Here is a 22,568-nt window from a genome sequence, read left to right as displayed (position 1 = left end):
ATGTATTTAAGATTTTCTCGTTTACAGAAAGTCAACAAGAAATTGTGGTGGGAGAATGTATTTATTTTTGGGCGGAAATAAATTTGTGAAAAGGAACGCATTGTTTCATTACTGCTCTCTGGTGGTTTTGCCTTGCATGTGACTGACCGGAAAAAATGCGCGTTCACACACAAGCACGCGCACGGGCCCGAAAGGCGCACACGCGCATACACCAGGTGTCGCCTAATTATACCAGCAGCAATGCTACGCCTTTAAGAGCAAGATGGGGGCGAAACCCAATCGGTCCACATTTAGAGTGCAAGTCTTCATGAATTAGCAGAGCAGAAAGACTGCGTTCTGTGTTCCACGTCCACTTTATCTCCCTTGTTCTTGTGGACTCGCACAAAATCCGGATTAAATTACGCGCTGCTCCTTTAAGAAGCTCCAACGGGATTAAAGTTACGAGCAGCCGTCCAACGCGGCGTCCGGTGGCTTTTACGCACTCTTCGTATCCACGGGAGACACTTGTCGCTCGGTACTGAGTCGGTACCACCTCAGCCCAGAACGAGAGCGAGCCATGGCCGAGACCGGGAACAGTGGGAAGGGGGTCACCGCCGGGAAACTGGCCATCACCGTCCAGAAGAGGTTGAGCAGAGCGCAGGAAAAGGTACGACCAAACCTTTCACTCATTTGTCAGTTCACCTCCTGACCTCATATCGATCGTTGGAAAGTCATTTTAAGACACACTTGATTTATTTCTTACTATTGTCTTTTAAATCAATGACTTTTGTTCATCTATGCTCATATTAGGCTATACTTCAAAAAACACATTTGTGATATAGGGTCAAAGTGCATTTGTGCACGTCAGTCTTATTTCTTGGGCACCCTTATGCATACATAAATAAACAAATAAAATGAATAAATAAAAACTCAAAGTGTTGCAGGGTCGCTGCTCTCCAATAGAGGGAGACTAGTGAGCCTACTTCGCCCCGAGGGGATGAATGAAGAAAAAAAACAAGACAGGAATGATAAACCTCAATTTATTTTTAAAGATAATTTGGATGCGTTTGCATTGCAGAGAGGGGGCAAATCACTATGTAATGTAACTAAGAAAATTATTTAAAACATTTCTTGAAATGCAAAGTCACATTTTCAATCTCACAAAAGTGAAGACTCGTTTGTTTTGCTTTTTTAACTGTTGAACACTTTATTGAACCTTACTATAAACACTCCCTCATAGAGGATAACAACGCCTGAATATAGTTTAAGACTCGTGTTTGTTGAAAATTGACAGAAATGGCGGTCTTGGTGAAATGACCCTCTCCATCCATTGAAAAGCACTGGACTGACAGATCTTTGTCATTTGATTTGTGAGAATTATTTTGATTTCAAAATGTGATGAAATGTCATTTGACTACTATAACAATCTGCCTGGTCTTTATGCTCGTCACAGTCAAAAGCAATACTAAAGGCCGTATGTTGTCCATATGTACTGGAAGCATTTGCACGCATTGCGGAAATATCAGAAATGCCTGGATGTTCGGAATTGTCAATAAAACGTCACAACATCACAAAGGCCAACGTGATATACAAACAACTTTTTGTTCAACACAGAAGATGTACAGTATTAAAATGTAGAAATCCAAGCAGATGCCTAGACGGTAGCTATCCCAGCTAACAGTAGCTATTGCTAGCTAGCTAGCTAGATACTTGATTTACCAAAAAAAAGAAATGTACAAACAAAAACGTATGCCGGACCCTCAGTGTGAAGCGGCTTCTTCCCTCCTGTCTAATCGTTTAGTGTTAACTTAATGCCTGCTGATCTTTTAGCTTCTAATCACCTCTCACGTGCACACACAGGGCAGAAAAGGGATGACCATTCTCAGGTACAATAGGTCAGTATTTTCCATTAGTGAGTGGTGAGGCCCAACGTGTTATTTTTCCTACACAGGCAAGCACTCAAAATAGTTTTTTTTTTTTTAAATCTAAATAAATGACAGAAGACAATGTTCAATAAGTGAACGACTAATATGTGACGATATTAGAGAAAGCAGCTTTTTTTTTTTTTTTTTTGCTAGTATGAGGAAAGTTAAAGTTTCATCCTCTGTGTTGGGGCCGGCTGTCGTTTTGGGGGGGGCGTGGCCTACGGGCTGCAGCTGTCTGTTCGCTGGCGTCGCCTTGCAGCCACAAAAGCCCTCATTGCTCATCGCTCTGCGTGCCTGTTAGCAAGTGCAGCAGCCAAAGAAAAACATCAAGTCTTTGGCCTGTTAGTGTCCAGCCTCTCTGCGATGAGTCAAAACTGTGCTCGGTGTGCGCACCTGTCCTTCTTTCCTCGCAGGACTCCCAGTATGTGTCAGTGGCAGAGGGGGGTTGAGGGGGGAGATGAACGTCTATGAATAGCCGCCCCTAGCCCCGCTTCCTCATTTCTCTCATAGCCACAAAGTGTCTGTGTGTATTTTTGGCGTTCGAAATTGAACACCGGCACATTGCGGTCATGTGTGAGGCATTGAACCTCCACATACAAGGGGGTCTTATTGAATAGGTTTTATTTGAGAATGGGGGCAGCACAGAGGTTCCACCCTCAACCCCGACCTCCCTGTGTGGAGTTTTCACGTTTTTTGCCGCGCTTGTGGGACTTTTAATCGGAAACTCAAAAAGATGCTTGTTAGCTTCATTGTAGACTGTCCTTCCTACTTCTCATAAAATGTTTGTGGTTTTGAACTTTGGCCTCACAATGCCAAAATATGAAAAGTAGAAGAAGACTGTTAAAGTGCATTTGAAGATATTTCACCCTACTTTCTAAAATCACAAGCTTTTATTTTTTTCGGGAGAAGTGTATGTGCCCTGCGATAGCCTGGCGACCAGTCCAGGGTGCACCCACCCCACCTCTCGCTCAAATTTAGCTGGGATAGGGATGGAAGGATGTTGCCCCATGACCTCCCTTGCAGCACCAAGGTCAACCCCCAAGGTGGCGTTAGAGGACGAAATATGAGAGTGCGCAGCAGGCTGTGGGGAAGTCCCGTCAGGCATGCTAATTGTGGCTGGCTTGCTGCTACTGGTCATCCGACGACATTAGTGACCTGGTGACACTCGCATTAAACACATCTGGGTTTATCTTAAGGTCAAAGGTGATAAAAAGGCATGTTTTGAAGCACATAACGATGACAACAACAGGTGGCAAAATTACTCGGTCTGTATTTAATTAAAAGTACAGATAACTTGTGAAATAAAGATTGATTCAACAACTACTAAAGTAAAAGTTATTTTTTTTTTTTTTAAGTAGCAAATATTGGACATAACTTCACGTAACACAGCGTGGGCCTACGTGACAGTGTGCCGCTATCTTCCTGCATGAAACTTTACGGTCAACTACTAAACTGAAATATGAAATAAGATAAATACAATAAATGAAACAAAATTGCCAAAAGGCAAGTTAGTGGGAGGTTAAAATGAGTTTTGAGGACCAAAAAAAAATAAATAAATTCACAAGCCGCCATTTTGGTTGTTTACTTTCACCTTGAACGCTTTCAAGTCGGAACTAGGAAAAGCCAACCGGGATAATTTCGATTTCTGACCTTCCTCGAATGCAGCATAAGGCGGGGGCGGAGCTACATGGCCACAAAGAGGAAGTACTGATACCGGTGTGATTTGCCTGCCCTTTTCACATGAATTCTGTATTTTTAAGTCCTGTGATACTCTGCCACAACTTAGTCATTTCAATTAGCTGCATATAAAAAAATAAATCTTACAATTGATCTGAATTGCTTTAAGAGAGTCAGTCTTTAGTAAACACCATTCGATTCTGGCTAACGTTTGCGAGGGTAGAGAATGTGTGTGTTGGGTTTTTTGGTCAGGGTTCGTGCGAGGTCGCAAAGATGTTTTTACATCACTTTTGGAAAAAATAGTGAACAATCCAATGAAAGAAGGCTTCAAGCTGTTCAATGCCAATTAAAGTTTACTGTTGACAAAACTGAACATAAAACTGTGTATTTCAAACAAACACAGCTTAGGCTAGCATTTCAGCCCACTAGCTTAATGCTAAGTAGCATCAATATGTTGCGGTGAAGGGATACTCGACTCATGTAGCCATTTTCAGCAGTAAAATGTTAATATGATGTCTAGAATTAATTTCACAGCTTTATTATTTTTCATGTTCCATTAATACCTTTTTAAAAACACATTTTGCCACTGAAAACGACATCACAGGTGCTCAGAGCTGAGGTAACGACCAATCACGGCTCACCTGTTTCTGGGTTTAGTCATGTGACATCATTAGTTTCCTCATTTAAAATGAATATTACAACAACTGTTTTAATGGTGCAAACATTTTTTTCTTGTCACACTGGCAAACGGCCTTTTTTTGTAACTGCTCACACCTGGTATGGACATTGTGAAAGGCGTCGCTGTGCTTTTCAGGTTTTGCAGAAACTCGGCAAAGCGGACGAGACCAGAGATGTCGTCTTTGAGGAGATGGTGGCCAACTTCAACAAGCAGATGGTCATCACCACAAATTTTTACTCAGAATAATTTATTGTCATTTAACATTTCGATGTTTTATAATGTGAGCTTGTTTCACTTTGATCTTTCCCACCTCAGGGAGAAGGCACCAAGCTGCAAAGGGATCTGAAAGCTTACACGACCTCAGTGAAGAGTAAGACACACAAGATGGTAGACTATGGAGGACCAAAAATGCCAACATTAAAAATTAATGAATAAGTAAAAAGAATATAAAAAATATAATTCAAAAATTAAATACAACAAAATAAAAAGTACAATACAGATAAAAACAAATATAGAGTCCAACGCAAGACGTGCTTCGGTCCGCCCCCTCATTTGAATAACATTTCATCACAACAGCGCGTCTGTAGCATGAAATAAATAAATAAATGTGAGAGCAGAGAGTTTTTATTGATTGATCATTTAATTCTATTTTTATATATTTATTTTTGTGTTTATTCCCGCATGTATTTTTATTCTTTGAATCTTGTATATTATTTGTGTGTGTATGTATGTGTGTGTATATGTATGTGTGTGTGTGTATATGTATGTGTGTGTGTATGTATATGTATATATATGTGTGTATATATGTGTATATGTGTGTGTATATATATATATATATATATATATATATATATATATATATATATATATATATATATATATATATATATATATAAAACTTTGATCTATTTATTTTAAATTTTGTCAGTTTTGGTCCTCCGTAGTAGACACTTTCTTGATAAGTGGTTCACGGACAGTCTTGTATAAAGTACCTGAATATGATAGTCGAGTCAAAGTTCAAGTATCTTAAGTTAATAGACAATAACATTGGTAGACGTAAAAGTCATTTTGTAAAATACTAAAAGTTTGAAAGTATCAGACGTTTGCTAACCCTAAACAAAATTTCAAAAGTAATTTTCTGATATGAGTGTTAAGTGTTTAAGTAAAAGCTTTTAAGTGAGGGTTTATTGATTAGATTGTTTTTACTGTACATTTAATGTATAGTACATTAAATGAAAATCTGCAGCTAATATTGGCTAATAGCGAAGTTAGCTAGCACACGTACGTTAGCCTGGCCATCATGTTGTTAACCTAAGCAAGTTTAATATAACTTTTCTAATCTTTTGTATCAACGTGCGCTTCTTCGGGTATTTACCATTGTTTCTATCATTTTAGCATTATGTACGAAAATCATTCCTGTGCCCACGCATGTGTAACGTTATCCTCGTGAGCTCAACATCGTTGCCATTTTGGTCGTCGTCTGCTGCTGGAGATGTTGTGCGAGCAGCAGCAGGTGCTTCCTTCTTGTCAAAAAGTTGCCAGTAATTGCGTGCCTCATCTGGACAGCAGGATTGTTCCTCTGATTTGTGCGCCGCAGTTCAGACATTTCGTCAACAATCGGTTCATTTTAACGGCCGGTCTGCCACCTTTCAGCTTTGCACGAGGCGTCACGGAAGCTGCAGGACTGCCTGGCCGACATGTACGAGCCCGAGTGGTTCGGCAAAGAGGAGATGGACGCTATGGTGGAGGTGAGATCCTGACCTTTTGATCTCTTGCTTATCCTGTTCTGAACGTTCCAACCTTTTTCTCATGTCCTCACTTTTCTTTCACTCTGTTGTCACTTCCTCTGCTTTAACTGCATGCGCGTGTTCCTTCCCTGCTGAAGGAGATGATAGAAAAGGAAATGGACAATAACTTGGAGGTAAAATGTAGATTGGTTAAAAAATGTAGTCACCAAGAATTTAGGTCCAAATCTACCAGCGAGAAACAAAGACAGATTTGTAGAAGTTCTAATGAATAGACAAATTGCACCAAACTTTATATCATGCATTGTGTTTGTGTGTTTTGTAGGACACGGACACTCTGTGGTTGGACTTCCATCAGAACGTCACAGACAACTCGATGCTCTCCATTGACACGTACCTGGCTCAGTTCCCCGATATTAAGGTGTTTACATCTCTAAATGTGACAAAATTTACCAGTAGTGCTGTCAAAGTTAACGTGTTTAACTGATTAATCACAAAAATGATCGCATTATTCATGTATTAATGCAGATTAGTCACACTATTAATTTAACTTGACCGTAGATGATCCTTAGATGGTTGCGTTAAAGTAGCACAGGTTGTTTGAGCAATAAGCATAACTACATTCGAATAAAGCATTGAATAAATGTTTGCATATGACATTCAGAATGTTTGTTCTAGTCAAAATAATGGGGTCATTTTTTAAATTTATTTTAAATTATGCAAGCAATTAACTGATAAGAGAAGGATGAGAGTGCAGTGGAAGACGTCCTCATAACATTAAATGTCGAAAGAATTAACACATAACAGATGCTCAGGCAAAAAAAAATGTTGATTAAAAAAAAAAAAAGCCTTTTTAATTTGAGTGATTAATCATGATTAATCGAAATTTTAAGATTTGATTCATCTGATTTTTAAAAATTAATTGTTCGGCACTTCTAGTTAATAGATAGTTGTAGTGAACACCCGCTTTATTATGGTTGTTGTTTTTCTTGGACTGCATCCACCAGCACTTTTAATGGATTTTACAGTTTTCTATATAGTCATATAAATGTACTGTATTGAAAACATATAGACATTGGTTAAAATTAGGGCTGATTGCTTTTGAAAAATACGGTAATCTAATTGTAATTTTTTTCCCCCCCTCAGTATTCGTATTTTGGATAAGTGTGATTCTCACTTGACCCCCCCCCCCCCCCCCCCGCCCCCCGTCCCCCCAATTTCCACTCCCTTGTATTATTATTTTTTTTTTAAACAAACACAAGCAATAAATTAATTTTGATTACAATAATGTTTTGGTCGTATAGGTCAGGCTTATTGTAAAATACTGACAAATGAACTATGCATCAATATGAATGGCAGTTGAGTTTATGTAGTTTAATGAAAGTTCTTAATTTATTAAGCACTTTGACTTGCAATCCTTTAAGCCTGCAAGTCAAATCTGCATCTTTATTATTACGACTTTCCATGTTTCATGAAACGTGATGTGAAAATACTTTAGAAGCATATCAATTATCTTTTTTTCTCTCTCTCTCTCTCTCTCTCTCTCTCTCTCTCTCAACAGGCTCGCATTGCAAAGCGAGACCGTAAGATGGTGGACTTTGACAGCGCCAGGCACCACTTTGCCTCCTTACAGAAGGGCAAGAAAAAGGACGAGGCCAAGATCGCCAAGGTAATTGCATCAGCATGTCATGTTTTTACGAGAAGCATGTTTGTCTGTATGTGTCCCGCGATTGGCTGGCGACCAGTCCAGGATGCACCTTGCCTCTCGCCCAAAAACGGCTGGGACGAGCTTCAGCTCAAGTGCTCGATCACTGATTTCTGTCCTTAAATGTCTTTTAAATGTTGCTTAGCTTGTCCCACCCCTTTGGCTTTTCCATCCAATCAGGTCAGGACTCAATCTATTGGCAAATGCGGGCCTCACAGAGAATCCTAAATTATAGAATTCTTAACCTGCTAAAAGATAAAACTCCAAAGTTCATGCAGTACCGTTTCACTTTCAAATTCATCCTGGGGCAGGATTGAACCTCCTCACAGGCCCATTTTGGCCCCTGGCCCATATGTTTGGGACCGCTGCAGCAAATGTTGCTTTGTTGTTTACTGTTCACTTACTGAAAACTCACTAACACGATTGCTGTTGTTTGGAACTATTTACTTTTTGTTGGCTTTTTCTTGTCTTGTTCCTCCTCCTGCTCGTCGTCACCCTTCCACTTGCCCTCCTCTTGACCCTTCACCCCAAACCAACCCCCCCCCCCACCCCCCATTGCTCTTCCTCCTCTTTGCCTGCATGGTGTGCGTGGCCAGCCCGCGGCCCTGTTGGAGATGGCGGCGCCAAGCTGGGCTCAGGGTTTGCTCTCGGCTCACCAGGTGGCTCAGACTAACCTCTCCTACAACCAGGTGACGAATGACTCATAATTCAGACCTATAAGAGGACATGTCATCGTGACGTCTCACGTACTTGCCGGTGGCGAAAGTCCACTTCTCCATTGGCATCGCCAATAAAAAAAAATAATAATAAACACTTCTGCTATATGACGAAGGAAGAGCCATTTCAAGAACACATTTAATGCCGTGATGTGAGGATTGTAACCTTTTATTCAACTGCCGTACTTTGAATTAGGAAAGTGTCATTGGAAAAAGAGGATTTGAAGTGTGCTTGGAACGGAGACCCAAAGTTTAAAGAGCTAAAGTTGATCAAGAATTGGCTAATTTGTTGTCTTTTCTGCTGCTTGGTTTGATGGCACAGAGGTGCTTTTTTTGCACTCTCAAATGGATAACGCATTGAAGAGCTGACGTTAGCTAGCAAGCTAACCATTTTGCTTTGCTAAACGACTCAAAGACGGTATATTTTACACGTGAGACAGTGACTTGAAGAAACGCGATGAGGGATGATGATTATGATGATGATGATGGCTCTACAACTCTTTAATCAGGAATAATGTACCTTTTTTCTCCACAAGGAATATCTGGTCGAACACAAGCTTTTGTCATGGTTTCAGTTCAGGTCAGCAAGAGTCGCTTGCTTTCTGCCCCGGCCCGGCGCCTGTTGTTTACAAACATACAGAAATGTCTAATGTTCAAGGCTTTGATGGCACATGACAACTGACAGCATTTCATTGCCTATGTGTTGATGTGCCTGACGTGACCGCATTTTGATTTTTTTAAGTCAAATTTTTAAGTATGACGCATTTTTGAATGCATTATGATTATCATATGCATGGCGATTTTTTTTATTTTTATTTTTTATTTTTTTTTATTATTATTATTTTTTTTAAATTTATTATTATTATTTTTTTAAATGCATCAATGGATCATATTGAGTTTTGAGTTGTGAATGGTTGTTTGTTTGTGCGTGCGCATGCAGGCCGAGGAAGAGCTGGGTCGTTCTCAAAAGATTTTCGAAGAGCTGAACGTGGAATTACAAGACCAGCTTCCAGTGCTGTGGGACAGGTGAAACAGGAGCACACATTGATCTCAACTTTACACAATCGCACCTTGACTGAAGAGTTTAATTTTATTTTTGGGTGAATTTGTGAATGCTGAAACATGAATAAGTGGGGAGTTCACCATACTTGTGTGTCAAGTAATTTTTTCCAATTGAAATGAATTAAAATGCAAATAATTTGTTCCAGGCCCAACAAAAACATCATCATATTTTTGATATGTGTTTCTAATAGAGAAAACTAGAAGTGAATTGTACAATACAGGAAAATATAAAGAAATGAATACATTCAAACAAGCTCTAAGTCACAACAACTGTGTGCTATGCTCTTTATACTTATACTTTTTCACTACCTTCCTAGTAATTCAGCATTTTCCCCCAACTGTAACTCCATTTCCAGTTGACTTTTGATAGGTTTTGCGTCAAGAATTGATTCACTCCTTCTTGGTTACTACTCTGCGTTTTATGGAATTGCAGCTAGCTACCACGCTGCTAGCCTAGCACAACACCGGCACAAATCAACCACCCGAGGTCCACTGACACAAAACAACCAAATTCCCAGTGGACCCTCACTATACACTCTAAAAACAGTTGGGTAAAAAATAACCCAATTATGGATCAAAAAGGGACCGATCCACTTTATAGGTCAATTCGACCCAACTTTCTGGGTTGCTTTATACAAAATTACCCAAACTTTTGACCCAAGTCAAGGATCTGACTATTTTTTTTACACTAAAAATCCAATTTCTTGACTCAAAATTGGGTCAAATAGAGTCCACAATCTAAAAATAATTGGTTAAAAATAACCCAACTATAGGTCAAAAAGGGACTGACCCAACTTTTTGGGTTATTCAGTTTACCCAAAAAGTTGGGTCAAACGAATAACCCACAAAACAACCCCAAAATGGGTTGCTTTGTGGGTTATTCATTTATCAAGAATTTGACAACTTTTTGACTTCAATAACTGAAAAAGTTGGGTCAGTTCATTTTTGACCCAGTCCAATTAGGTCATTCAATTAATCAAAAAGTTAGGTCAAACAGAACAACCATTCGGCCCAGGGGTTAAATTTTTTTTTTTTTGATATTTAACTTTTCAGGGAAAATAACTCAGAGTGGGTTCGTTCTTTTTCAACCTAATTCAATTGAGGTATTCAATTAACCCAAAAAGTTGGGTCGAATGAATAACCCACAAAACAATCCCCAAAAATGGGTTGCTTTGTGGGTTATTAATTTAATTTGATCCAACTTTTTGGGTCAAATAACTCAACTGGGTCAGTCCATTCTTTACCCAATTTGGGTTATTTTTTACCCAACAGTTTTTCGAGTGTACATCTGATCAGCAAATTATGGAATGAATACTAGGACCGAATTACAAGCTACCTCCTGCACTATGACCGTTGCTAACGGCAGTCGAGTACTAAATTTCAACTATACCATTTTTTTCCACCTTACTCGAGTGACATCGTATCTAAAACTCACTTGTAAGCGAAATTTTGGCTCAAAACACAAAGCGAAAAATTAACTAGCAACCTGGAAAACCTTGTAAATTGGGGCAATCATAGGTCAAGTTATTTGTAAACATTCAACCTGTCTCGTGTGTGTGTGTGTGTGTTAGCCGTGTTGGCGTCTATGTTAACACATTCCAGAGTCTGGCGGGTCATCAAGAGAAGTTCCACAAAGAGATGAGCAAGGTGAGCCACTCGCAGTGACCTTTTCTGACTCCCCTGTCTGTGAGTTGATCACAACTTTTTCATGATCGTCCTTCCTCATGCTCAGCTGAGCCAAAACCTGAATGACATCATGACCAAACTTGAAGAGGAGAGGGAGTTCAAGTAAGTCAATTTGATTTTAGAGGTGATCGCGGTAACATGCCAGAGAGTAATGTCCCTCACTCCCTACCGTAGAAAAGATGGTGCAGCAGCCAAGGCAGGAGACAACGCAAAGAGGTAACAGGCCGCCGCCGCGTGATTTTAATGCAACGACGGACTCCATTTTCATTCTCATGTTTGGAAGTGTCACCTATAGACATCTCTGTTGAAGTTGATCTAAAACTAAACAAAATGACTAGAATTACAAGTCTATTTATAACTAGGCAAAGTGCAATTTCTGCAGAAATTGCGTGGGAATGCTGAAAAGATGAATGCTAACATTTGAATGCATGTGCTTAAATCATTTCAGTGAAATTTATAATCCATTTCTTGATTTGATAGTCAGTTGCTATACACATGTATCCCTTAGCATAATGAGCATGGATATATTTGCAATGTACAGTCGGAGGTGGGATTCGAACCTGCAACTTGCTGGTTACTTGACTGCGTCACTGAGCAGTATCAGATGGCTGGTAATGATAAGTTGTATGTATGGGAGTGGGCGTGGAAAGTGGTACTTTTGAGTCCCATTGAAAATAAACGGGGGAAAAGATGATATTTAACGTTAAATTGTGCCAATAGTTTAAGTAATGTGGAATCAAACGATAAATACCCCGGAAGCCGCGAATTTTTGAAGCAAGTTGTGTCAATCGGAAGTATTATGTGGGAGTTGTTGCACGGCAAAAAAGTGTGGAGGATAAAAATCACAATAGCATATAACTTTGCCTGAAAAAAAAAGTCTGTTAGCTTAATGCTAACACACAATGCCACATGCTGTAGACGGGCTAAAAGAATACTATTGATGAGTTATAATGCTTTAAGCAATGGGTTGTTGAATACAAAATGTATACAGACAATATAACAATACTCACAGGCATATGTTCTTTATCCTCTGCAAAAAAACAACTAATATTACAGTTTAGTGAGTTGTGACTTTGTGTGTTTTTTTTGCAGGTACATGTTGTACCTTTTGTGTCACTTCTCTCTTCTTGTTTTTGTGTCTTGCAGCGACGAAGCCAACCACAGCAAGGCAGCCAGCAGCTCGCCACCAACGGTAACAAAAAACCCAAATCTTTAATTGTACTTTGGCCTCGTGGTGCTGTATCGCATCATTTCACTCAGAGGAAACCTCAAGCAGATGTCATGCATGAGTTGTGGTGACTAAAGAACGCTGCGTCTTCTGTGCCGTTTTTTTGTTTTGTTGAGTTTTTTGTATGAGTGAAGTCGCAGTATTTGAATTGTTTTCATAAAACAAAACAAAAAACCTGATTTTTTTACGTTCCCCATGTCGTCGCTGTCCTGTGAAAAACACTTATGTCCATTTTTTTTCTTTTTTTTACATTTTTGGGATGTCTGCATTCAGTGTCATCCCATAAACGTAAAAAAAAAAAAAAAAGACAAAAATGAACATAAGGACAGCCCCAATATGTTTTTATACAATACATTGCTATTTTACTTTCGAAAAACACAACAACAAAAATGACGGCGTTTGTTTTAGGGGATGGATTAATTTCAATTCATTACAACTGATTTGCCGTTTGTGCTTCTGCATGTGCACGTGTTTACAAGAGGCCCAGCTCGCTGCCCAGCCGGCCTCCGCGGCATGATGAGTCGCTTGATGACGGCACATCTGACATTAACACAGAGTCCACAACGGCACAGGTCAGCTGATGGTTGGACTGGACCCATGTAGTGTGCCAAATGTTTTGTTTTAGTATCCCATCCTAATCCTAGAGTGTGTGTGTGTGTGTGTAAAGCAGTGTGAGCCCTCCGCATGGGTCAACCTGCTGGATTTGGATGTTTTACAGCCCCATTATATGTCCAGTTCCCCAGGTGGGTTCAGGTTAGCTGCGCACACCTTTTGACCGCCAACAGGCCGCTGGCGGAACAGCAGGTGGACAAAAGGATTGTGACAGTTTGGGCTAAAAAAAAAACAGGCGCTGCAGGATTCGTCTTTAAACTAGTATATTGCAGAAAATAGATGTTCTTTTTAATTTATCATTATATTTATTTATTTATTTATTATTTGAATTCATTATTATCATTTGTTGCTTTCAAACTCTTATGTACAACACTTTTGTTACTGCTGCAGCAAGATCTCTGTCAGTCAAAATTGCGACCAGAGTTGAATTTCCCTCTCTCTATTTGTCTTTTTCAAGCGTGTCATCATGCGCAGACATTTAATAAACAAAGGAGTCCATTTTGACAAAAGAAGGAGAAAAAGTACACGTTTGTTTTCAGGAGTGTTAGTATTTGGTACACCCCCCCCCCCTCCTTCCTCACCCATACACACAAGATCAGTGTGTTATTTTTCTTAGTGGTATGTTGTAGCTTTTTAGCATTATTAAAGTGGAAGTCAACCTTAAATATTTCTTGACAATAATGTGGAATATGAGTTATGAAGCAAAATCCAGCCAATGGGATCCATCTCAGGGGACGGCCATTTTGCCACTTGCTGTCGATTGAGGATGACATCACAGTTGCTCAGGCAACAACCAATCACAGCTCACCAGTTTTCTGAAGCTGAGCTGTGATTGGTTGTTACCTGAGCGACATTGATGTCATCTTCGGTCGGCAGCAAGTGGCAAAATGGCCGCCCTCTGAGATGGATAAAAACGGCTGGATTTTGCTGCTTACCTCATATTCCACTAACGCAATATTAACCAGCATACCATATTTAGACGAGTGGAGCTGCATAGAACATATTGTCACAAAAAAAAAATTGGGTTGACTTCCCTTTTTAAGCTGAAGCTGGCCTCCATTAAGTTACTGAATTTGTCTTTATTGCTGCACGAAGGCGCCATCTAGGGACTCGTGGGTAAGAATGGTGTCCCGTCTTCTGGATTTTCAAGCAATGTCAACTTTTCACTTGAAGTTATTTCTCCTCTTCTGCATGCTGACACCAATCGCAACTTTGCCAATCGCCTACTTTGCACCTTCCGCCTATTGCTCTGCCATGCTCCACGACCTTTGACCCTGTAGCATGACCAGGCTGTTGCCGAGGACGAGGAGCAGCGGCAAGAGCGGGTTCAGGGTGGATGGGATGATGATGACGGAGGCTGCCACAGTGACGTGCAGCCTCACTGGGACGCAAATCCTGCTGAGTTGTACACTGAGCCCTCTTATGAGTCCTATGATGGGGCCAGTGTAGGTCAAGGGGGCTGGGCCACAGATGAACAAGTGCAGGTAGGACCTCATGAAATGGGGGTCACCTCTCAGTGGGCTCCTGAATAAAACTCAGCCATGAATTCATGGATCTAAAGTCACGTGTTCCCCCACATATTCACTGTTCGGCGTTGACGGATTTCAGCTTTTGCTTGTTTTTGTGCCAAAGCGATAACGGTCTTGCTTTTGCACACTTTCTGGCATCTTTGTGCCCAAGAACTATGTTGAAGTGAGTCGAGACGCTTCATGGAGATGAAAGTAGTGCTCTGCCATCATTTGGTTGTCAAGAAACTACGTTTAAGTGAGTTGAAGAGATTCATGTAGTCAAAAGCTGTTTTGACGTCATTTCGGTACTAACACAGCAAATCGGTCGGAGTTCAATTTCCAGTGTTGGATCAAATATGCAGTGTTAGGATAAAAAAGTTACAGTGTTGGGGTGGAGGATGTTGGGTGTAACCTGCATAGCACTAGTTTGAGTGTTAAATTGACCACACCCTTATTTCCGGTAAAGGAGAAACGTTCCAGTGCACTGTTAACATTTCAATGGCAATACTTCCAGTTGTTGTTGGGGCAGTGTGGGTCAGTGGTAGAGTGTTCGTCTCCCGACACTGAGAGCGTGAGTTTGATCCCAGGCCAGTGTGACTGTCAAAGTATCCTTGAGCAAGATGCAGTTGCTCCTGATGCTGTTTCATCAGAAGTCAAAATGGAAAGCGCTTTGAGGGCCTTGTATGGAGGAAAAACGCTATATAAATGAAATGCCAATTACCAGTGCAATTTGAGTCAAATGTTTAACACTGACGCTAGTGTAAAGTACTTTCAACACGACTGTTTACCAGTGTAGATTTTTAACACTATACAGTGTTAGTGTGGGGAAAAAAAGTAACACTTTGAAAAGTGTCAGATTTACACTCATTGGTCTCGACACATATAAACCCTTTTCTAGTGTTAGATTTAACACTCTCAGTGTTAATCTAACACAGGCGATTTTGCTGTGAAGGTACTATGTCAAAGTGAGTTGAGGAGCTTCGTTTAGACCAATACTAAATACTGTATTGCTTTGACAAAATCTTACTGATGCCACAAGAGGGCAGCACAATTCTTTTTTTTTTCCTTTTTTTTTAGGCCTAACCAAAAAAAAGCTTCTCACTTCAACCTAATTCCTTGGCATCAATATGCTATAAAACGACGCGAGCAACATTTTAAAATGCTTTCCTGAGTACAAAAGCAGCAAACAGGTGAGATTTCCAGAAAATTACAGAGGATATGGTCCCAAAGATAAAATAAAGTTTGAATATGTCAAACTGCAAATGTTATGCTCCTCGGTTGTTTGCTTAGGATAGGCGGGACGTGCTGTACAATACTTTGAGCTGATTGGACGATGTGGCATTTTGAGCACGTTTATTTTGACCAATCACGGCAACAGATGAAAATGTCGTCTTCGGTCTCGTATTAGTAAAATGGAAGAAAAAAAATCAAAATTATTGAAGCACCATTCGCTGTTCAACATTCAACAAGGAAACGGTGAGTAATTGTGCAATAACGGAATTAATAGCAGCGTTTGTCTATAGTGGGGTTTCCACCCAATTGTTTCGAAATTTACTGAAAATGCGCAAAAAGGACATGCCACTTCTGCTCATTTCCATCTGTTCTTCTTTTGCGAATATTGAGGGAATTCCGCCGCTGTAGGTGGCGCCATGTACCATAGATACACCAGTAATTTAAAAGAAGAAGAACAACAACAGGAAGTGACTGCGCCATGCGAATGACATCGTATGAGTTTGCGTTTGTAATTCTTAATAAACAGTAACGTTTCTTTGCTGTTTTCCATCTAAAATTGCATTAATTTTCGCTTCTTTAATTAATTCCAATAGTTTGCTTTTTCTTCGTGCCCCCAAACATACCTTACTCTACCGTCCGACAATGCATTGTGACGACAAATATACGTGTGACGTAATATCCGGTCAAAACGCGTGTCTTGTCAGCGTTTATTCGCCAAAATTAGCATTTTTCTTTTTTCGATACGCTTCAAAATCCACCACCTCAAGCGTAAAACCTTTTTTTTTTTTTTTTTGCGAATGTTGGACCCTTTTTCGAATTTCTAACATTTCCATTCAGTTATTATCGCATTTCTTGAAACTTCGAATACAAATGTGTGGATGGTACGGAAGAGGATTAGGGCCATTTTAAATTGTGAATGAAGTGAGACAACGCCTGATTGGTCCGACCTAAAAAAAAAATGGTCGGTTGCGAACGTATCAGCGGGAGCAGTACAAGATGGATTCTCGTAGTAATTGTGAACAAATACCGCAAGAATTCAGCTTGCTGGCAAGGTTAACTTGACTCATATTCCTGTCAAATAATGCACACGTGACGTTTTCTTTCCTGGCAGGGTTCTGAATCCAACAGCTCAGAATACAATCTCCCACCTGGATTTCTCTACAAGGTGAGTCGTCCCACTGGCGAAGGCAGGTGTGACTTTTTTTTGTACTGACTCTAACGTCCTGCTCCAGGTCAAGGCCGTCCACGAATATGCTGCCACTGATGGGGATGAACTGGAGTTGACTATCGGAGATGTTGTGCTCGTTTTGGCCTTCGACCTCCCAGACGAGCAAGTCAGTGATGTCCCTTTCAGAATGGTGTGTGTGTGTGTGTGTGTGTGTGTGTGTGTGGCCGCTCTAATGTTTTGTTTTTGTGTGTGTTCGCAGGACGACGGCTGGCTCATGGGTGTGCAGGAATCTCAGTGGATACAAAACAAAGATATTTCATCCAAAGGTGTCTTCCCCGAGAATTTCACGCAGAAGTTTTGAAGTTCACGCCCCCTTCCTCGAGGTGCTTGTTATTTGGAATCAAACATGAATTTTGAAATTATTCTTTTGTGAGTCTGAAAATGGTGTCATTTATAAACTAAAGAATTCGTTCAAGATGAAAGTCAACTGAATCTGATATGTAAATCTTGATTCATGCAAGGTCTGTTTTTGAAGTTTTTGATTCTTCATGTGTTGTCATTATTTGTGTCGAATTCCCCCACAAATATTTGGTAGCAAGTGAACAAGACAGGAAGTAATTGAGTGTGTCAACGGCAGACTTTGAATGTTGCATAAAAGCTCGCAGTGAGGTGACAGTGGTCCGACTTGTGCCCTGGAGGACACCAGTGGGCAAAATCTCACCTCAACTTTTGATATTTGTCTTTAGTTTGATCAGGTTTGTCATGTCAGTATCTCTTTTTTGAAGGACACATAAACACGTTTTGGCAGTGTTCAATCAGGTGGAAAAACCTCCATTTACTGTTACTATACATAATATTATTATTAAAGATTGGTGAAGCCTGTCGTGTTGTGTATTTATTATTTATTAACTGCACAGGCATTCCAATTATTTTCCAAGTATGTGGAAATAAATGAATTGCTGTTAACAGAAACAATTCAAAATCAATGTAAAAAAACAAAACAAAAAAACATTTGGCTTTAACTTTACTGCAATGACTGAAAAGGACAAAATGAAATTCTACTACCTGAGGATGTTGCACTTTGTGGTCCATGATAGTCTACAATAAACTAGTTACACTTACTTAGGACTGAGAAATATTTCCCATACAAATATTTAATTCCTAATGCGTCAGTATGGGTTACTGTTTCCGATTTCATCCCCGTAGAACTGTAACTCCATGCGAATGGTTCCCACCACAGAAGTGAAGAATAGATAATGAACACTAAATGGAGAGCATTTGACTTTTGGTGAGGTTAGACGGTGATGTTGACGGATATAGTGCATCTAATTGTCCTCCAACAGGAGGTTTGTTGTATAAAGTCAACAAAAAGTAATTAAGGAAGCTGAATGGCGACTGTTACTAGGCTACCTTGGAAATGACAAGTCAAACATGCGACAGTCACCAAACCAAACATCTTCAGCTTTTAGCGGCTCATTATCTCTTTGGGTCTTTAAGGTGCCGATAGCACTCTCGCCGGTCTCGTTAGGTCTACCAGAACGCTGTGAAATTCAACCCTACGTTGTAAATGCAGAGAGGTAAAGTCAAGCACGGTTGAGCTCTTGATTGATTGCCATCTTTGGGTCGATTAAGGAGAGAGAGAAAAAATAGGGACGGCAGCAACTTTGAGGAACACGGCCCAGAGAATTTGTGGCGAATGCGTTGTTGCGTCTTGTGCCAACTTAGAAACCACCAGCTTCCGATGTTCAAAAATAAATATAATATATAATATATATAAAACTCAGTAGTTGAGGAACAATTACAGAACTTTCAGGTTGGGAGACAGCCAACCGAACCACTAACCCACGCCGCTCCTACTCGGTGTCAATATATCGCAGGTGTCAGGTGGAATCCTCGTACACCTTCAATTTTGGTCTCCTTTGGGACGCATCAGCAATATGTTAGCTAACAATAAGTTTAGCAAAGCTCAAGTGGTAGAGCGCTTTCTTCCAAGCTGAAGGTTGTGGGATCGTTTTTTATTTTTTTTATATATATTTTTTAGTATTTTACTCTCTTACAAGTGTAAAAGTTTACCTTGTTTAGAGTGGGACCGAATATATTTGTTCAATTCTTTATTTATTGCAAACACAAATAGGGTCCATAGAAAAAAAGGAAATTTTTTTCTTCTGCTCAGTGTGATCACTATGTAAATGTAAGTAAGTGAATTAAAGAGAAGAGAGAAGGCTTTTGTTGTTGTTGTGCCAAGTTATCAAAAACGGGTATTTTACATCATTGAGAGTGAAAATGTTATTCCTACAAGTCTACTTTTTCCCGTTTGCTTCATCTGAATCCGTACTTCAGTTTTTATGTGGTAAATCTTTTCTTACACAAATATCTGTTACTTGTCCTCACCTGTGTTGGCGAATACAAGTGAAGCAGGTGCATGTAAGATGTGAAACGTAAGGAGATGCCGCAGTTGCGTGTCGCATTTCACAGAATAGCCACTCGTTGCTGGTTACTACAGCAACCATTGTCAGAGGTCAGACTTGTGGGCGCTTTTCTGCGCTCCTCCTCCAATGGTGTTTGCGTCCTTGGTTGCTACAACATGCCAGGTTGTTGCCAGGAAACAGCGCTCTATAAAACGGCGTCCCGCTTTTGGCTGCGACAACATCCCCAAGCGTTCATCTCAGGTGAATACCTCTTCAAGAGTCATGGTGAGAAGTCAACACAAACGTTCGATTGACATCACACTTGACTTGTGTTACTCGGAAAAGCGGACCGACACTGTTCACTGCATTTCTTGACCTCGAAATGACATTTACTTGCAGCGCGAATGTATCTCCGTCCACGTTGGCCAAGCTGGGGCCCAGATTGGCAATGCATGCTGGGAGCTGTATTGTCTGGAGCACGGCATCCAGCCGGACGGGCAGATGCCAAGTGACAAGACCATCGGAGGAGGAGATGACTCCTACAACACCTTCTTCAGCGAGACCGGCGCTGGCAAACACGTCCCCCGGGCGGTCTTTGTGGACTTGGAGCCCACAGTCATCGGTGAGACAAGAAGACTGGCACAAGTTGTTTCACCATTGAACAAATCCTCCAATCATTTACCAAAGTATACACCTGTCAATGTTTGCCTACCAGGGTTATTATAGTTTTAGAATTTTCATTTTAGTTTGTTTTTATTTCGTTTTGGATTTTTAAATCTATAATTAGTTTTGAGGGTGGTTCTGGTAGTTTTTCTTAGTTTTAGACTAGTTTAGTTTTCGTTAGTTTCAGTTCAGTATTAGTTTTTTTTTCTTCGTGTGTATTACTTGTGTACATAAATAATTAATAAACACCATGGTAAAAAAAAAAAAAAAAAGTAGCGCATTTCTTACCAAGTGTCGCATTTCAACTGAGTTAAATGAAAAAGCAGGCGAAGCCGAACCATTGGATCCAAAAGCCAAGCACGCAAAATCGTCGCCTAGGAGCGACATCATCTGAAGTTGCTTTTCTATTGGCTGCTGCTAGACGACGTCACGTCTACGTGACACACTGTCAAACGTCCTTATTCCGTTTAAAGCAACACTAAGGAACTTTCATTTTATGTTGATTATGGCGACACCATATGGACAAAAGCGGTATTGTTATGTCTGAAGGAAGACCACATTTCCTATGAGGACAAGCGCATTGCGTCGTTTTTTTTAGCTCATTGCAGCGAGTGAACTCCGGGCCAATGTTGATCCTTGACTGTCCTTAGCTTTTGACGTATGCCATAAAGCAGTGAGCACATTTGTAGTTTTTTGTGTGGCAGTGTTCCTACCATCCTCCTCAAAGTTGCTTAGTGCCAGTAAACATGAAACAGACCCCCTCAGGCTATGGCAAAGGTACCAGTCGATTAGTTTTAAGTCGATGTTTCATCAGAAGAGTTATGAAACTATTTTATGAAGGTTGAAAAGTTCCTTAGTGTGACTTTAACATCGAAATAACTATATTTAAAATCACATTTAAAATAAACCCCAAAGGCTCATGTATTAAATGAATTACCAAAGACTAAAAGGACATTTTCACCATAATTATTGTTAGTTTCAGTTAGTTTTCGTTTTTATTTCCTTTTGTTAACGAAAATGTTTTTGGAATTTTAGTTTTGAGTTATTTTGTTATTTTTTGTTAACTAAAATAACCTTGTTGCCTACTAGATGAAGTGCGCACGGGGACCTACCGTCAACTCTTCCATCCTGAGCAACTGATCACAGGAAAGGAAGATGCAGCCAACAACTACGCCCGTGGCCATTACACTATTGGCAAGGAGATCATTGACCTGGTTCTGGACAGGGTTCGAAAACTGGTGAGCTTTATTGGATGACCTGACCAGACATTTATGTTTCGCGACTCCTGACTGTTTTCACCCTGGCAGGCTGACCAATGCACTGGACTCCAAGGTTTTCTTATCTTCCACTCCTTTGGAGGAGGAACTGGTTCTGGCTTCACGTCTCTGCTGATGGAGCGACTCTCAGTGGACTATGGCAAGAAGTCCAAACTGGAGTTTGCCATCTATCCTGCTCCTCAGGTGTCAACTGCTGTGGTGGAGCCGTACAACTCCATTCTGACCACACACACCACCTTGGAGCACTCGGACTGTGCCTTCATGGTGGACAACGAGGCCATCTACGACATCTGCCGCAGGAACCTGGACATCGATCGTCCCACCTACACCAACCTCAACAGGCTCATCGGTCAGATTGTCTCTTCCATCACCGCCTCACTGCGCTTTGACGGTGCTCTGAATGTGGACTTGACCGAGTTCCAGACCAACCTGGTGCCTTACCCGCGCATTCACTTCCCCCTGGCGACCTACGCCCCCGTCATCTCGGCAGAGAAGGCGTACCACGAGCAGCTGTCCGTCGCGGAGATCACCAACGCCTGTTTCGAGCCAGCCAATCAGATGGTGAAATGCGACCCACGCCACGGCAAGTACATGGCGTGTTGTCTGCTCTACCGCGGCGACGTGGTGCCCAAAGACGTCAACTCTGCCATCGCCACCATAAAAACCAAGCGCACCATCCAGTTCGTGGACTGGTGTCCTACCGGTTTCAAGGTGGGTATCAACTACCAGCCCCCGACTGTGGTTCCTGGGGGAGACCTGGCCAAGGTCCAGAGAGCCGTGTGCATGCTGAGCAACACCACAGCCATCGCCGAGGCGTGGGCTCGACTGGACCACAAATTTGACCTGATGTACGCCAAGAGGGCTTTTGTACACTGGTACGTCGGCGAGGGGATGGAGGAGGGAGAGTTCTCTGAGGCCAGAGAGGATATGGCTGCCCTGGAGAAGGACTACGAGGAAGTGGGCACAGACACCGTCGGGGATGAAGAAGAGGAAGAGGGGGAAGAGTATTAAATGGAAAAACAACACGGTGTCACTATTTAACATTATCCGGCTTCTGTTCTGTCACATGTGAAATGAGTCTTTGTATTTAAATGTTTCAATGTTTGGCATAGGCTGTCATGAGTAACTGTTCAACGGCTGTAAAATGCAATATCACGATGCTTGTCCTTTTCTCCTCCACCTGTAAGGTTGCATAACAACAAGCTCAAGGCACATCTCAGGTGAACCAACAAACCCGTTGCTGGGTGACCTGCAATTAAGACCACACAAGAACTATGTCACATGAATTGGTTCATTA

At 40.9% G+C, this 22,568-nt stretch overlaps 2 protein-coding genes across 7 annotated transcripts; both read left to right on the top strand.

The window, feature by feature from the left end:
• Positions 1-256: 256 nt before the first annotated feature.
• On the top strand, positions 257-17,806 carry bin1b (bridging integrator 1b). 6 transcript variants are annotated; one of them, XM_086069414.1, is made up of 19 exons: positions 257-646; positions 4,396-4,476; positions 4,576-4,630; positions 5,914-6,008; positions 6,146-6,181; positions 6,331-6,426; positions 7,567-7,674; positions 8,307-8,399; positions 9,367-9,452; positions 11,060-11,135; positions 11,221-11,276; positions 11,349-11,390; positions 12,321-12,366; positions 12,882-12,974; positions 14,110-14,130; positions 14,295-14,498; positions 16,867-16,920; positions 16,988-17,089; positions 17,183-17,806. In XM_086069414.1, exons 1-19 carry the CDS (start codon positions 557-559, stop codon positions 17,282-17,284), a joined length of 1,536 nt encoding a protein of 511 aa, XP_085925540.1. In that variant the 5' UTR covers positions 257-556; the 3' UTR covers positions 17,285-17,806. The 6 variants fall into 6 exon arrangements, with proteins under 6 accessions (XP_085925540.1, XP_085925541.1, XP_085925545.1 ...); XM_086069415.1 differs by lacking the exon at positions 6,146-6,181; XM_086069416.1 differs by lacking the exon at positions 8,307-8,399 and having other exon boundaries at positions 259-646.
• A 1,167-nt stretch (positions 17,807-18,973) lies between these two features.
• LOC147180021 (tubulin alpha-1A chain-like) lies at positions 18,974-22,532 on the top strand. The gene is made up of 4 exons (XM_086067685.1): positions 18,974-19,616; positions 19,731-19,953; positions 21,084-21,232; positions 21,302-22,532. The coding sequence occupies exons 1-4, from the start codon at positions 19,479-19,481 to the stop codon at positions 22,280-22,282; spliced, it is 1,491 nt and encodes a 496-aa protein (XP_085923811.1). The 5' UTR covers positions 18,974-19,478; the 3' UTR covers positions 22,283-22,532.
• Positions 22,533-22,568: the final 36 nt, after the last annotated feature.

This window comes from Leptonotus elevatus, chromosome 2 (genome assembly GCF_054856555.1).
Source record: "Leptonotus elevatus isolate MCC_2025b chromosome 2, RoL_Lele_1.0, whole genome shotgun sequence".
NCBI lineage: Eukaryota > Metazoa > Chordata > Actinopteri > Syngnathiformes > Syngnathidae > Leptonotus > Leptonotus elevatus.
This window is presented reverse-complemented; position numbering and strand designations above follow the sequence as displayed.